Source organism: Lissotriton vulgaris, chromosome 7, assembly GCF_964263255.1.
Source record: "Lissotriton vulgaris chromosome 7, aLisVul1.2, whole genome shotgun sequence".
NCBI lineage: Eukaryota > Metazoa > Chordata > Amphibia > Caudata > Salamandridae > Lissotriton > Lissotriton vulgaris.
The window spans coordinates 682,714,640-682,728,273 of NC_141695.1; the positions used below are offsets into that span (position 1 = coordinate 682,714,640).

At 45.7% G+C, this 13,634-nt stretch overlaps 1 protein-coding gene across 2 annotated transcripts in view; it reads left to right on the forward strand.

The window, feature by feature from the left end:
• Positions 1–2,224: 2,224 nt before the first annotated feature.
• ATAD5 (ATPase family AAA domain containing 5) overlaps positions 2,225–13,634 on the forward strand; it is a 413,976-nt gene continuing 402,566 nt past the window's right edge. For both annotated transcript variants that reach the window (XM_086930884.1, XM_086930885.1), the window contains exon 1: positions 2,225–2,812. In XM_086930884.1, the coding sequence (XP_086787010.1) occupies positions 2,762–2,812 (51 nt within the window). In that variant the 5' untranslated portion in view covers positions 2,225–2,761. The remainder of the gene's footprint in view (positions 2,813–13,634) is intronic.

Consider the following 13,634-nt stretch of genomic DNA (forward strand, 5'->3'; position numbering starts at 1 on the left):
TAGATTAATCCTGACTTGAAAACTTACAAGAAGAAACTCTGGACTTCGACATTCTGCTACAGAAGACTGAAGAAATATCCCTTGTGGGCAAGGAGTGTCCACCCTGCACAAGCAGGCACCATCAAGCGTCCAGCGGCTTCACTTTGTCGTCTTCCCTCGAGGATCCAGACTTCAGAGCCCGATGAGACCCGGATTCCCAGACCTCTCCGACCTCAACTCACATCTGCAGCACAGCTGAGATCCGTGGGTGCGACGAGACACGTGGGACCGGCCATCTTGGAGAAACTGCACTTCACTACCAGCACGACTTCTGAGGTAACCTCGACAAAGTGCTTTGGGGATTGAGAAGCCCCAGCCCCGAGCAGCTCGTGCACCGAAGACCAGCCCTCCAGCATCCACGAGATCTGCGTGGGGCCCTTCTGCCTGTTTGCTGCTCGACGCGTTGTCTGGTCACTTGCCGGCTAGTGGCCTCCTAGAAGACGATCAACGACATCAACACTGCTGGTCTGGTTGCTCCAGACTGGCCCTTGCTTCCCTGCAAAGGAGAAGCACCCCGGACCCTCCTGGTCCGCACCAGACGCCTTTTCCACTCTTCGCGTGGGTTGCCTTTGCCCAGGCCTGTTGACGCCGAATCCGGAACCAACACCGCCGACAGCGAGAGCCTGCGTGGGACAGCTCGTGCCTCCATCCTGGTCGTCGAAGACACCTCCTGGTCCACGTGGCTGCAGAGTCAAGCATCCACTCTTCACCTGATCGCGACGACAGCATCTGGTTCCTTCCTGGTTCCACTCCAGTCACTGGCGAGTGACTTTGAACATTGTCCCCTCTGCTTTCAGGTCTTCAGCATTCCTGATTCACCCTTGGATCACACCGGACATCTTCCTCCTGGTCGCCTGCAGCATCTTTTCTTTCAGGCTCCATAGACTTCAACGCAGAAACCCGACACGACTTCGCACCTATGCACCCGTGGGTGAGGTAACAAGAGCATTTCGGTGCTCAAGGGTAGATTGACTCTCCTAGTGTCCAGTTTCAGAGTCGTTTTAGTCCTAACTAGTCAGGATTGTCTGTACTCACCTTTTTTTGAACTGTACTGTCCATAGACGTTGTTACGCATCTCGCGTGTGAGTTCACTCTCTGCACACGCGTTCCGTGGGCCTCCTATTACTTACCTAAAGTTAGGGTAGTATAGTCCCAGCGATCCTACAGCCTCTGGACAGCTCCATTCCTTCTATCGACTTCTTTATACCATTTACTTAGTATATGGTTTGTTGCGCCCCTAGGGCAACATTGTAACTTGTGCAACTTAACGTATTTTTCTTAAGAGTCTTGTCATGTGCTTAGCCCTCTGATGTCATAAAGAGTTCAGAGGTGTTTGTTAGTTAATAAATATCTTGTTTATTTTCATAACTACCTGTGTGGTGTCCTTTCATTTGGTATTCACAGGGTTATATGTGGTAAAACAGCTGGCTTCACATGCCAAAAGAGTTTAGCCTAAGACTGCTTTGTCCATGCTACCATTAGGATAGCTGGTCTATAAGGTTGACTTACAACCAATCACCATAAGGGTTGTTTGGACTGATACAAGGTGATCATTAGAATTTGTGAGCATCATATATCAGGCCAACTTCTCACAGTAGCAAACAGTATGTTACAAGAGAAAAGTGACGTGTGCATGTTAAAGAGTACCAGTACTGGACAGATGGCTCAGTGGGCTGTAGGCCACCGGTTTGATTTAAGGCAGCATGTAATCCTTAGGCAGTTGATAAAAATGCATGCAGATTTCGTGCATACAACCTTGGCACAGTCAAAAAGCTAACCCCGCCCCTTGTTCCTCCTTAGCCCCGCCCTAAACTCCGCCCACTGCTCCTTTTGGTGAGTACCTGCACTTATTTTTTTCCATTTAAAGCTCTGGTTGCTGGTTATATACTGAAATAGAGAAAAGAAGGCACAAGGCCCGCCTCCATTTCTTTAACGAACTGAAGACTTTCGATGCAAAAACAGTACAAATGCACATATTTTATTCCAGCATCATGGCGCCCATCGCTACCTTCCGATTCGAGGTTTTCAAATGAACCTTTGGTGTTCCAGCTTTATACCTCTCTGCCCACGTGATGCTCTCTATGCATGGCCCTTTCTGGTTGCCATCCTCTCTCTGATTTGCGTCATGCAGACGCGTGACAGGCTCCTCCTCGGGAGAAATCGGACGGACCCGCCCCCTTGCTGAATGGCGGGAAAGCAGAACTGTCACTCGTCCCAGTGTGGAGGAAGTAAACACCGCCGTACAACTCACCGGCCTCGGCGCGCGCTTTAGTCTCTCGCGAGAATCATTCCGGCGGCGCTTCTGATTTTTTCATGGTTCTAGCCGAGAAAATGAACGGGGAAGGTAAAGATCGCCCAGCAATGGGCGCTTCGAAGAACTGAATCGACCGAGGCTCGTAGGAGTGTGAAAGAGAGAAACGGACCTCCAAGGCAGTGAGATTTGGTAAACAGGAGGAGACCCTTGTATGGAAAGATGGCCCGCATATATAGTTGTTCGTGTCAGTGAGAGTAAGCAGGAGTACCCGATGGTACTAGTACCCAGCACCTGAACGTACCGCAGACGAGCGCCTCGGGGCCAGGCCTCCATCCGCAGTACCCCAGTCCGATGTGCTGACGCCGGTGTTCTTGCAGAAAAATTTCCCTCTGCCCAGTAGTGCTTGTCATGGCCCTTGTAGTGGCAGTCCCCTGCCCCTGATCTCTCGCAAACTTCCTCTGCTTCGGCATGGTGGGGGTACTTACAATGACTTCTCCAGTGGAGGACTATGGCATCCAGGTAAATTTATTTCGCTCTCATGTTATTGTCTGTGATTAGACATTTGTGTTTGTAGTTGTGACGATTAAGTGCAGATGTTCCCCCTTATTATAGGCAGCATACTTTTGAAGTCGTTTGTTTTCTTAGATACACTGGTTAATAGTCTTGTGCTTTCGAGACCTCATTGCACTGCGTTGTTAATTGCACCACAGTATTAAAACAGTCATTAATCCTTTTATATTTGCCTTAACGCCGTTAAGAGGCGCCCCTGGTTGACTAAAACAGCCAATACAATGTCTTTGCCGGATGCACTTTCACAATTTCCTGCTGATACTTTGTACTCAGCAAACTAGACATGTTTTGCAATGTAACGTCTATGCAAATACTGAACAGAACTTATTGTAAATACTGCAGTGCACGAAGTCGTCGTTTATATAATGTAATGTAGATCCGCCATTGGTTTCTCCGGTGCAAGTTGGAGCAGCATTGATGACCGTCACACTTACTGACACAAGTCAATGTTTAGAGCCTTTCATACGTCAAGTCGTCAAAGGTGTGCTTTGGTTATTCGGTTTTTAATTGCTCATTTACCTGAATATAGCCTCTCGTGTGAGTAAAATGTTTCGGGTGTAAAGGTGTGAAACCTAAGTTATTGGATGGGCTCCAGTGTTTTGTTATACAACTACTTTGTTAGAGATTTGTGTAACACAAGTTGACCAAGCAGTGCTGTCGGGGTTTGTATGTTCACACAACTGCCTTGAAGATGTTGACAGACAGTAGGCTGACTTCTGGTTTAGTTGGATAAACAGATGAGTTGATGTAAACTCTATGTTGTTTTCGTTTATATATTTAGCTGTGTCTAATAGTGGTTAGTAGGCATTGTGATTTTTCACTTACTGTAAGAACTACTGTATTAGTTACTTGTTCATGTATATGTCTCTGAGTAGGACACTAGTATTCTCTGTTGCCCTGGACTGTTGTAGTTCAGTTGAGCATTTCACCCTGTCAGCTCAACCGAGCCTGTTGTGTCTTGCACTTCTTTCACGGAGGATTCAGCAGAAGAGTTTGACATTTTTAACTGCACATCGTTACCACTTGAAAAGCATATCACCTGAAAAAATGGGATGTATTTTCCCAGCTAGAAGTATGTATGTGAGGTGATTGAGTATGCTGTTTTCTTAGTGCCCACAGTATCCCTTTAACCAAACTAATGGCGTAATCCATGAGTGGGCTATGATTTAGTGTGTTGTGCTGCTTTAAGAGTTCAGATTTAGTGGTGTCATTGAACTTGTGCATGTATGTTCAATGTTTATTGGCTGCTATATGTTCCTTACTCAAAGCTTATGTGCATAGCAACAACAACATATTAATTGCATGTACCCTGTGCCACACTTGTGTGTCACTCCATTCAGTCTGCTCTGTTTTTACTGCAAGCAAACTTTATTGTTCGATTAATTAAAATCATTACAATATAAATCGAGTGAGATAAATACATTCAATAAAAGTGATAAAACGTCCTAGCCAGATCGGGAGCAGGAGATGTTCAGTGTCCAAGTCTGTCGGCTAAGATATTGGAGTCCTTCTTTGTGCAGTGGGCAAGAGGCTTTTTAGTAAAAACATGAGATGGATTGTCATTTTCCCTCCTGGGGCCACCAGCTAGTTTGTTTGTGCAGAAGGAGAGCCTGTCCAAGGGTTGTTTTCGATAGTAGTAAAAATGATTGTCCTGCTTTGGATGTTGTCAGTGCAAGCATACAAATAGTTCATGTTGCCCGAATAGGGAAAGTGCTTTGTGCAAAAAGGAGGACTTGTGCAAATGGTTGTTTTACTCAGTGAGAAGGCCTGGTTTGCCTTAATCCAGGACTGTGGTTGGAATAACTTGGAGGTAACTTCAACCTCATCCGCAAGTAGCAGATATTCAAGGCTGGCAGGTTTCTTCTGGCTGGAAGAGTGACTTAATAATAAACTTTGTTGGTAAATTAAAAACCTTACAATATAAAAACATGCATCGTGATCATAAAATAATTTTTTTTTTTTGGAGTAACATTTTGCTTAAAACTCTACTTAGGTTCTTAACTGGTGTTGTAAGTGTCGTGGACCAAGTTTGAATCCGCAATTTGTTGATAGCCGACAAGGCATTGGTGTATATCTATTAATGAGGTTTCCCTCAGCTCTAACAGGACAGGGGTAGCGGCCCTGATAACGTCCAACTGGCTTAGTGCTTTAGTTACTAATTTTGTTAACCCGATATTCAGCTTTGTTATCCGGGTTAAAGGCTGCTATTATGGCTTGGCGGCAAGATCGAATTCCAAGTCTTATCCATTCTTCTCGCAATAATAAGCGTCTAGAGGTAAGCATTGTTGGACATAAGCAGACTATGTATTCCAACCCTTCGGTGTGGTAACCGCACAGCCTGCATTGGGTGTTGCTGTCTTTCCGGTGCCATTCTGGAAGATTTTTCAAAAAGGACCATTCACCCAACCTCAGTGCCAGGAACTTTCGTTTCAGGTAAAGTGCCGTGGTAGTTGATAGATGAAGGGATTCTACTCCTGGGTTAAAGTTAGTGATTACTGCCCAGGCGTGTTTCCTTTTTGACAGCGTTGCCCTGTCTGAATGAAAGGACCATAACCTAGTGCTCTTCTTGATAGCTAGCTTTAATGCAGACTGGGGGGGGGGTTGTTCCCCAAAAATCCTTAATGCTATGTAATTGTAAACTGTGCTCCAAGTGGAGCAGATATTTATGGCTGGCTTGACTTTTCTGGATTTCTTGCCAAAGTCTGGCCTCCAGTGAATCTTCACGGGCTCGACGCAATCTATTGCAAAACTTTATGAACGCCCCAGCTTCTACGCCATGGTGATCAAGTAAGCCAAATTCCAGGCGGACTTGTGCCGGTGATGCTGAGTTCGGAAGATGGAATGCACGTTTAACCCCTTCGGTGCTCATGACGGAACGGTTCCCTCATGAGCGTCGGTTGGCCTGTGCTCGTAACGGAACCGTTCCGTCATGAGTCCGTTGGCTCAATAGAACCTTCAGCACATTGCGAGAATTCGCGCCGCGCTGAAGGGGTTAAAGATTTTAGTTGTCAGTTTTTTTTTTTTTTTAGAAGAGTGTTTGTAGTTCCCTTCATGCGTCAGGGAGTTAGGTGTTTTTGCCTTTATCACTTTTAGCAGTGGGATAAAGCTGGGACCTAATCGTTTTTTTGACAATTTTGTTGCTGCAGCCTCTAGAGCCAGAGCTTTGGTTCTCAGCGCTTCTTTTTGCCTAGCAAATTAGCTTCTGGAATCAAACAATATTCCCAGGTACTTATAGTGAGGTGTTGGATCAATTTTTACGTTATTGAAGTACCACCCTCCAGGCAACTTCTTAGGTTTCCCAAAGGTGATTGTTTTTGTTTTTGATAGATTTAACTCTAAAAGGTTGTTTTCGGTGTAGGGGAGCAGTTTGTCAAGTAGCCAATGTACGCCCACCTTCGTGTGCACCAGGTCGTCAGCGTATAGGAGGTTACTGATTCGTACTCCATCTAATTGAGGGGATGACAATTAACGGCGTCAAGGATTGGTGAAAGGTCCAATATGAACAGGTTAAAAAGGAGTGGGGCCAGTACGCAACCTTGTTTTACTCCACTGCTGGTCTCAATCTTCCTGGAAATGTTGGAGCCTTCACCCAACTTGATTTTTATCCACGTTTTGGAGTGGAGTTGAACTATAGCTAGTAACAAGGACTGAGGTACTCCCCAGCCTTTTAGTTTTTGCCACAATATGTCCCGAGGCACGTGGTCAAAGGCTGCTTTAAAGTCCACGAAGCAACAGTGCAGTTGAATTTGTTGCACAGTAGCTTTCTCTATTAGGACAGATAATGTCAGTAGGTTGGTTGTTTTTCCGGATTTAGCCACGAAACCTGTTCGATTGAAGGGGAGGTGTTTTGTTTCGTTAGCCCAGGGCAGGAGATCTTCCAGTAGAATACTGGCATAGTATTTAGACTCCATGTCAAGTAGGGCTATCATTCGATAGTTACTAGGGTTATTTCTCTTCCCGTTCTTGTAAATGGGATGGATGATTGTACCTCTCCAGGAGTCAAGAACGTCATAGTTTGATCGGCATTCCAAAAACAGGGGGGTCAAGTGCTCTGATCAGAATTCGGCTTCTGTTTTGAACAGTGCCTGGGGGAGACAGTTTGGACCTGGCGCGCCATCAGCCCTGGCTTTCTTTATAGAGCGCAGGATCCTGTGCTTTATTCCTTCGGATGTCACTGTTAGCTTTTCAGTAAGAGAATCGGTGATATTCCTACTTGTGTGGACGGGCTCTTCAAGTGTGCTAATGGGTAAGGGGCTTGGCTGCGGCCGTATTTGAATAGCAAACTCAGACGAAAATCTTGTTGTGTTATTTATGCTTGGCGAAGTAGGACAATTATCTTTGTAATGGATGATCTTAAAATGGGAAGACAAAAAGTAAATCCATTCGTCTGCATTGATGGTTGCGTTGCCATGGCCAGTTCCGCCTCGCTGGCTCCTGTTCACCAGGGATCAAAATTGCTTTGAATTTGAATTCCTGCTTTCATGGAAAAGCTTCAACCAAAATTGATCGGAGGCTTCTCGTTTTTTCCTACGTATGGCGAACTTGAAGGCTGCTTGAGCTTGCTTATAATTGAGAAATTTTGTTTTATTGTCTGGGCTCTTCCTTGATTGACGAAGGGCTCGATTTCTGCGAAGCTTTAGTTTTTTTGTTGCTGATGAAATATGTGATTGAAATATCTGCTGCTCTGTTTTCCTCTTTGCGGGTACTGCATGTAACAATTGGTTGGTAACATTTGCCCAGGTACTAATAGCTGTGGAATCAATGTCTAGTTGTTGATTTAGCAGTGCTCTACATTTTTCCATCAGAGTTGGGGCCATGCTGGCTGACCATTTCAATCGTTTTAAATTCTCTGTATAGGTGCCTCCGTGGGTATAAGCTAACTCCTCGTGGCGTGGGGCTTTCGTAAGTATTGTTATTATTTGAGGCCGGTGGTCGCTATCACCTTGTGGTGCAATATAGTAATTCTCAATCAATGGAAGAATTTCTAGGCTCCCTAGCGAAAAATCCAGTAAGGAAAAGTTTCGGCAATCAGATTGTGTCCAAGCTGGGGGTTTATCTATGGGGAAACGTCCATTCAGGACAGTATAACCAATGTTGCTGAGCTGGGTAACTGCGTACTCCCCCAATTTTGATGGTCTATTGTCAATGGGAATTGACTGTGAGACTAGGTGTGATGGAACCATTTGCAGAGTGGACTCCGGATCCTCGATAAGATTACTATAAAGGTTTGTATTGAATCGCCTGTGATTATGGTCGGTATGCTACCATACTCGCTAAGCAAATTGCATAAGTTATTGGTCAGGCTATTCAATTTGGACTTTTTCTCTGAGGTGCGCGGGGATATGTAAATGTTAAGAAGTAGTAGCTGGCTTCCAGTCTGTCCGCTTCCCATTAATATTCCACTGAGTCAATGTTCCTTAAATTTCAGCTGCTTAATGTGCTGAGATAGTTTGGTTGATACATAAATTACTAGACCACCACTAGGTCTACCAAACTTGGACTGTCGTATTGCAAACAATGCAAATTCTAGGTAGCCTTCTATTGGTGTATTGTCCACTGCCCAGGTTTCCTTCAGTAGAATGATATCGTGTTCCTTTAGGAAGGCGCTAGTAGCTGCTGATTTAATTTTTTGTCCTAGGCCATTGTTGTTCCACGAGCATATTGATATGCCTAGGTTGGAAGTATTTAAATCATTCTGGCTTCTAGCTAGGGCCCCCGGGAGCCAGGACCAATCACCTGTTGCAGAGTTTTGCTGACTTGGTTTGTACATCTGTATTGCTTTCGGAGAACGACTCCTCGCTGTTTTTAATACTGAAAATGGGGCCGGACTTACACTGGGTGCCTGGTCCTGATTAGTCTCCAAAACTGATGGGTAGCAAGTGGCACTAAACGAGGATATTATGCCCCCATTTTTGAATTGGTCTGCTTTTGACTGAACCAATTCTCGGATGGCTGGGGTGGCTAATATTAATTGGGTTGTTTCGCCCGCGCTGGTGCCTGATGATGGAATAAATTGGATGGAGATTATATCATTAGACTGCACGGTGCTCAGGTCTGGGATGGATTTGAAGAGTCTTAATATGCTTCTGCGATTTAAAATATCGCGAGGGCCTCTTGAGATGTACTCCAGGGTTAGCAGTAATGTGGAACCAGCATTGGTGTTTAACTGCTTAAGAGCATTGTCGTTCATTGGAGACTTCATTTTCGTTGAATTTTCAATGGAAATCTGTGTGATTTTGCTTGTGGCGGCGCATAGTGAAGACGGCTCGTGTTGGTGCTTGGATGATGAGTGGACAAAAAATACTCTTCTCGACGATGCTTGTGGATTGCTACTGGAGCTTTTTAAGGGATTTTGATGGACAGGCTGGGTGACTATGCATTGCAGGGCGTGAGGATTATGCTCCTCTAATGATGAACTATTGAAGATGGTGTCTAGGGATTTTCAGTTCCCAATCGTGATGTAACTGGTACAGGCGGAAGTGTTGGTAATGTCTCAAGTTCGGGTTCTGCTTGCACTGGATGCTCTAAAAACGATACACGTCCATGAGGTCCTCCCTCTTGGTAGGTATTTTGTTGCCAGGGATCTTTTTGGGGAGTCGGAGCTTGTGGTACGGGGTTCAGGTACAGGTTTGCGCCTGAAGGGAGCTGCTGCTCTTGTACTTGGTCACGAGTAGTATCCACCGGGCCTCTGGAGTTTTGTATTTTAGTTTCTATTGTATGTTTATTCCGACTCTTCCGTAGTCTTTTTTTCTTTTTTTTCTTTTCCCTTTTTGACAACCTATGTTTGAGTTTTTCGACTGGAGTAATGGGAGTTGCTTTGCTGTCTTCTAACTCCATAAAATGCGAGGGGGTAGGCTGGGGCTGGTCTTCCGTGACAATTAGGCCCTCGACTGTGTTGCTTGACTGCGATATATAAAAATGGTCCAAGACCTCTATATTTTATAGTAGTTGAATTAATCAATCACTTTTTTTGAGTCAACAAGGTTCAGGAGCATGTCACTCAAGATTAGCTCTATTCAAATAAATGTTTTTCATTCTTCATAACAGCAAATTATTCAAATTACTAAAAAGGGCAACAGCAACACAAAATATCCAACCTTGAGAATTATTTAATTTACCAAGGTCAACATGTTAATCATTGCAAACATTGAGTTAAATTATATAACAAAAGTTAAGGAGGAAAGGAATTCACTGAAAAATATTGTGACATAAGATATTCATAATAATTGATTAAACAACAGACGATAAATCAATTGACCGTACTGTTCAACCTGGCCAGGGTGGGACACATTTTTTAGGGCTACTATTAAATGTTCATGACTCATCAGTGTCAAAAATGTCTGCACATCAATATACAGTAAGAAAAAACTGGTCCAGGTTTTTAACTAAATGCGTCGACGTTTCAACTCTTCTTTACGGCCTGTCGGTCATTTAAGCCTGAGCCATGCGAGTCTTCAGGACAAAAAAGGGGTAACTTGGGATCATAGATGACCCCTTCCAGACGATGGGGGTGGTGCTTATTCCCACGTTCCCAAGGCTTACTCTTTAATCCAATTCATCTGGAGCGAGGAGATGATTGTAGTTGTAGGATAGCGTTAACCACGATTGCAATAGCGAACAAGCATTTGCAATGCAATAGGTCTCGCATTAGGAAAGTTTGAGCTATTGGTATTGTAAATGACACATTTTTTATTTATGTGTTGGTTTTGAAAATAGCAAATTTAATAGCTTTGTCATTTACAATGCCAATAGTTCTAACGTTTGCAAATGTGACACCTATAGCATTTGTAATGCAATATGTGTTGTATTTACGTGACTTAGATGTATTGATATTTCAAATAACAATGGCTTTTACATTTTTTAATAATTAATACTTAAATAAAAGTTATTGTAATTTATAATAGCAATAGCTTAAACTTTTGTAAAAAAAATTGTGAAGATTGTTAATTGTATTTCATTTTGACAAATCCAAGAACAGAAGTGAAATATTAACATCTTTTTATGACATTTGTAATAAAGCTTGAAACATTGAGAGAACATATTTGAACCAGTTATTGAATGGTTGCACAGATTGATGCTGTGGTGGCGCTGAGTGATATTGTGGTGGCAACGAGTGATGCTGTGGCGTTCATTGATGCTGTGGTAGTGCCTACTGATGTTGTATTTCCCATGAGTGATGCTGTGGTGGTGCTGAGTGATGCTGTGGCGAAGTGATAGATAGAGTGAAGGCGATAGATAGATAGAGTGATGGCGATAGATAGAGTAAGTGCGATAGATAGAGTGTATTTATGTTGCATTGAGTAGTGTAAGTATGAGGTGTGTAATTATACGGCACTGAGTGGTATTATGTGAAGTGTATTTACGTTGCATTGAGAAGAATAATTATATGGTGTGTAATTACGTGGCACTGAGTGGTAATATGGGGAGTGTATGTTGTATTCAGTAGAGTAATTATCTGGCACTGAGTGGTATTTGGAGTGTATGTTGCATTGAGTGCAGTGTAATTATGTAGCATATTATACGGCACTGAGTGGTATTATGTGAAGTGTATTTACGTTGCATTGAGAAGAGTAATTATATGGGGTGTAATTACGTGGCACTGAGTGGTAATATGGGGAGTGTATGTTGCATTCAGTAGAGTGTACTTATGTGGCACTGAGTGGGATTTGGAGTGAATGTTGCATTGAGTGCAGTGTAATTATGTGGTGTGTAATTATGTGGCACTCAGTAGTATTTGGAGTGTATGTTGCATGGAGTGCAGTGTAAATATGTAATATGTAATTTTGTGGCACTGAGTCGTATTGTTTGGAGTGTATATGGCATTGAGTGCAGTGTAACTATGTAGCATATAATTATGTGGCACTGAGTGGTATTTGGAGTGTATGTTGCATTGAGAGCTGGGTAATTATGTGGCAGCGCAGTGTGTGAGGCAACGCAGTGTGTGTGTGTGTGTGTGTGAGGCAGCGCAGTGTGTGTGTGTGAGGCAGCGCAGTGTGTGTGTGTGAGGCAGCGCATTGTGTGTGTGTGAGGCAGCGCATTGTGTGTGTGTGAGGCAGCGCATTGTGTGTGTGTGAGGCAGCGCATTGTGTGTGTGTGAGGCAGCGCATTGTGTGTGTGTGAGGCAGCGCATTGTGTGTGAGGCAGTGTCTGTGTGTGAGGCAGTGTTTGTGTGTGAGGCAGTGTTTGTGTGTGAGGCAGCGTGTGTGTGTGAGGCAGCGTGTGTGTGTTTGAGGAAGTGCAATGTGTGTGTGTGTGTGTGTGTGGCAGCGCAGTGTGTGTGTGAGGCAGTGCAGTGTGTGTGAGGCAGTGCAGTGTGTGTGAAGTGTGTGTGAGGTAGTGCAGTGTGGGTGAGGCAGTGTGTGAGGTAGTGCAGTGTGTGTGAGGCAGTGTGTGAGGTAGTGCAGTGTGTGTGAGGCTGCGCAGTGTGTGTGTGCGTGAGGCAGCACAGTGTGTGTGAGGCAGCCCAGTGTGTGTGAGGCAGCCCAGTGTGTGTGAGGCAGCCCAGTGTGTGTGAGGCAGCCCAGTGTGTGTGAGGCAGCCCAGTGTGTGTGAGGCAGCCCAGTGTGTGTGAGGCAGCCCAGTGTGTGTGAGGCAGCGCAGTGTGAGTGAGGCAGCGCAGTGTGAGTGAGGCAGCGCAGTGTGAGTGAGGCAGCGCAGTGTGTGTGAGGCAGCGCAGTGTGTGTGAGGCAGCGCAGTGTGTGTGAGGCAGCGCAGTGTGTGTGAGGCAGCGCAGTGTGTGTGAGGCAGCGCAGTGTGTGTGAGGCAGCGCAGTGTGTTGAAGCAGCGCAGTGTGTTGAAGCAGCGCAGTGTGTTGAAGCAGCGCAGTGTGTTGAAGCAGCGCAGTGTGTTGAAGCAGCGCAGTGTGTTGAGGCAGCGCAGTGTGTTGAGGCAGCGCAGTGTGTTGAGGCAGCGCAGTGTGTGTGAGGCAGCGCAGTGTGTGTGAGGCAGCGCAGTGTGTGTGAGGCAGCGCAGTGTGTGTGAGGCAGCGCAGTGTGTGTGAGGCAGTGCAATGTGTAGCAGGGCAGTGTGTGCGTGATGCAGCGCAGTGTGTGTGAGGCAGTGTAGTATGTGTGTCATAGGGCAGTGTGTGTGTAACAGCGCAGTGTGTGTGATAGGACAGTGTGAGTGACACACAGCAGTGTGTGGCTCCATACTGTGTTTGTGAGGCAGCGCAGTGTGACTGTGTGTGAGGCAGCGCAGTGTGTGTGTGAGGCAGCGCAGTGTGTGTGTGTGAGGCAGCGCAGTGTGTGTGTGTGTGAGGCAGCGCAGTGTGTGTGTGTGAGGCAGCGCAGTGTGTGTGTGTGGCAGCGCAGTGTGTGTGCGTGAGGCAGCGCAGTGTGTGTGTGAGGCAGCGCAGTGTGTGCGTGAGGCAGCGCAGTGTGTGCGTGAGGCAGCGCAGTGTGTGCGTGAGGCAGCGCAGTGTGTGCGTGAGGCAGCGCAGTGTGTGTGTGAGGCAGTGGAGTGTGTGTGTGTGAGGCAGTGCAGTGTGTGTGTGTGTGTGAGGCAGCGCAGTGTGTGTGTGTGAGGCAGCGCAGTGTGTGTGTGTGTGAGGCAGCGCAGTGTGTGTGAGGCAGCGCAGTGTGTGTGAGGCAGCGCAGTGTGTGTGAGGCAGCGCAGTGTGTGTGAGGCAGCGCAGTGTGTGTGAGGCAGCGCAGTGTGTGTGAGGCAGCGCAGTGTGTGTGAGGCAGCGCAGTGTGTGTGTGTGTGTGTGTGAGGCAGCGCAGTGTGTGTGTGTGTGTGAGGCAGCGCAGTGTGTGTGTGTGTGTGAGGC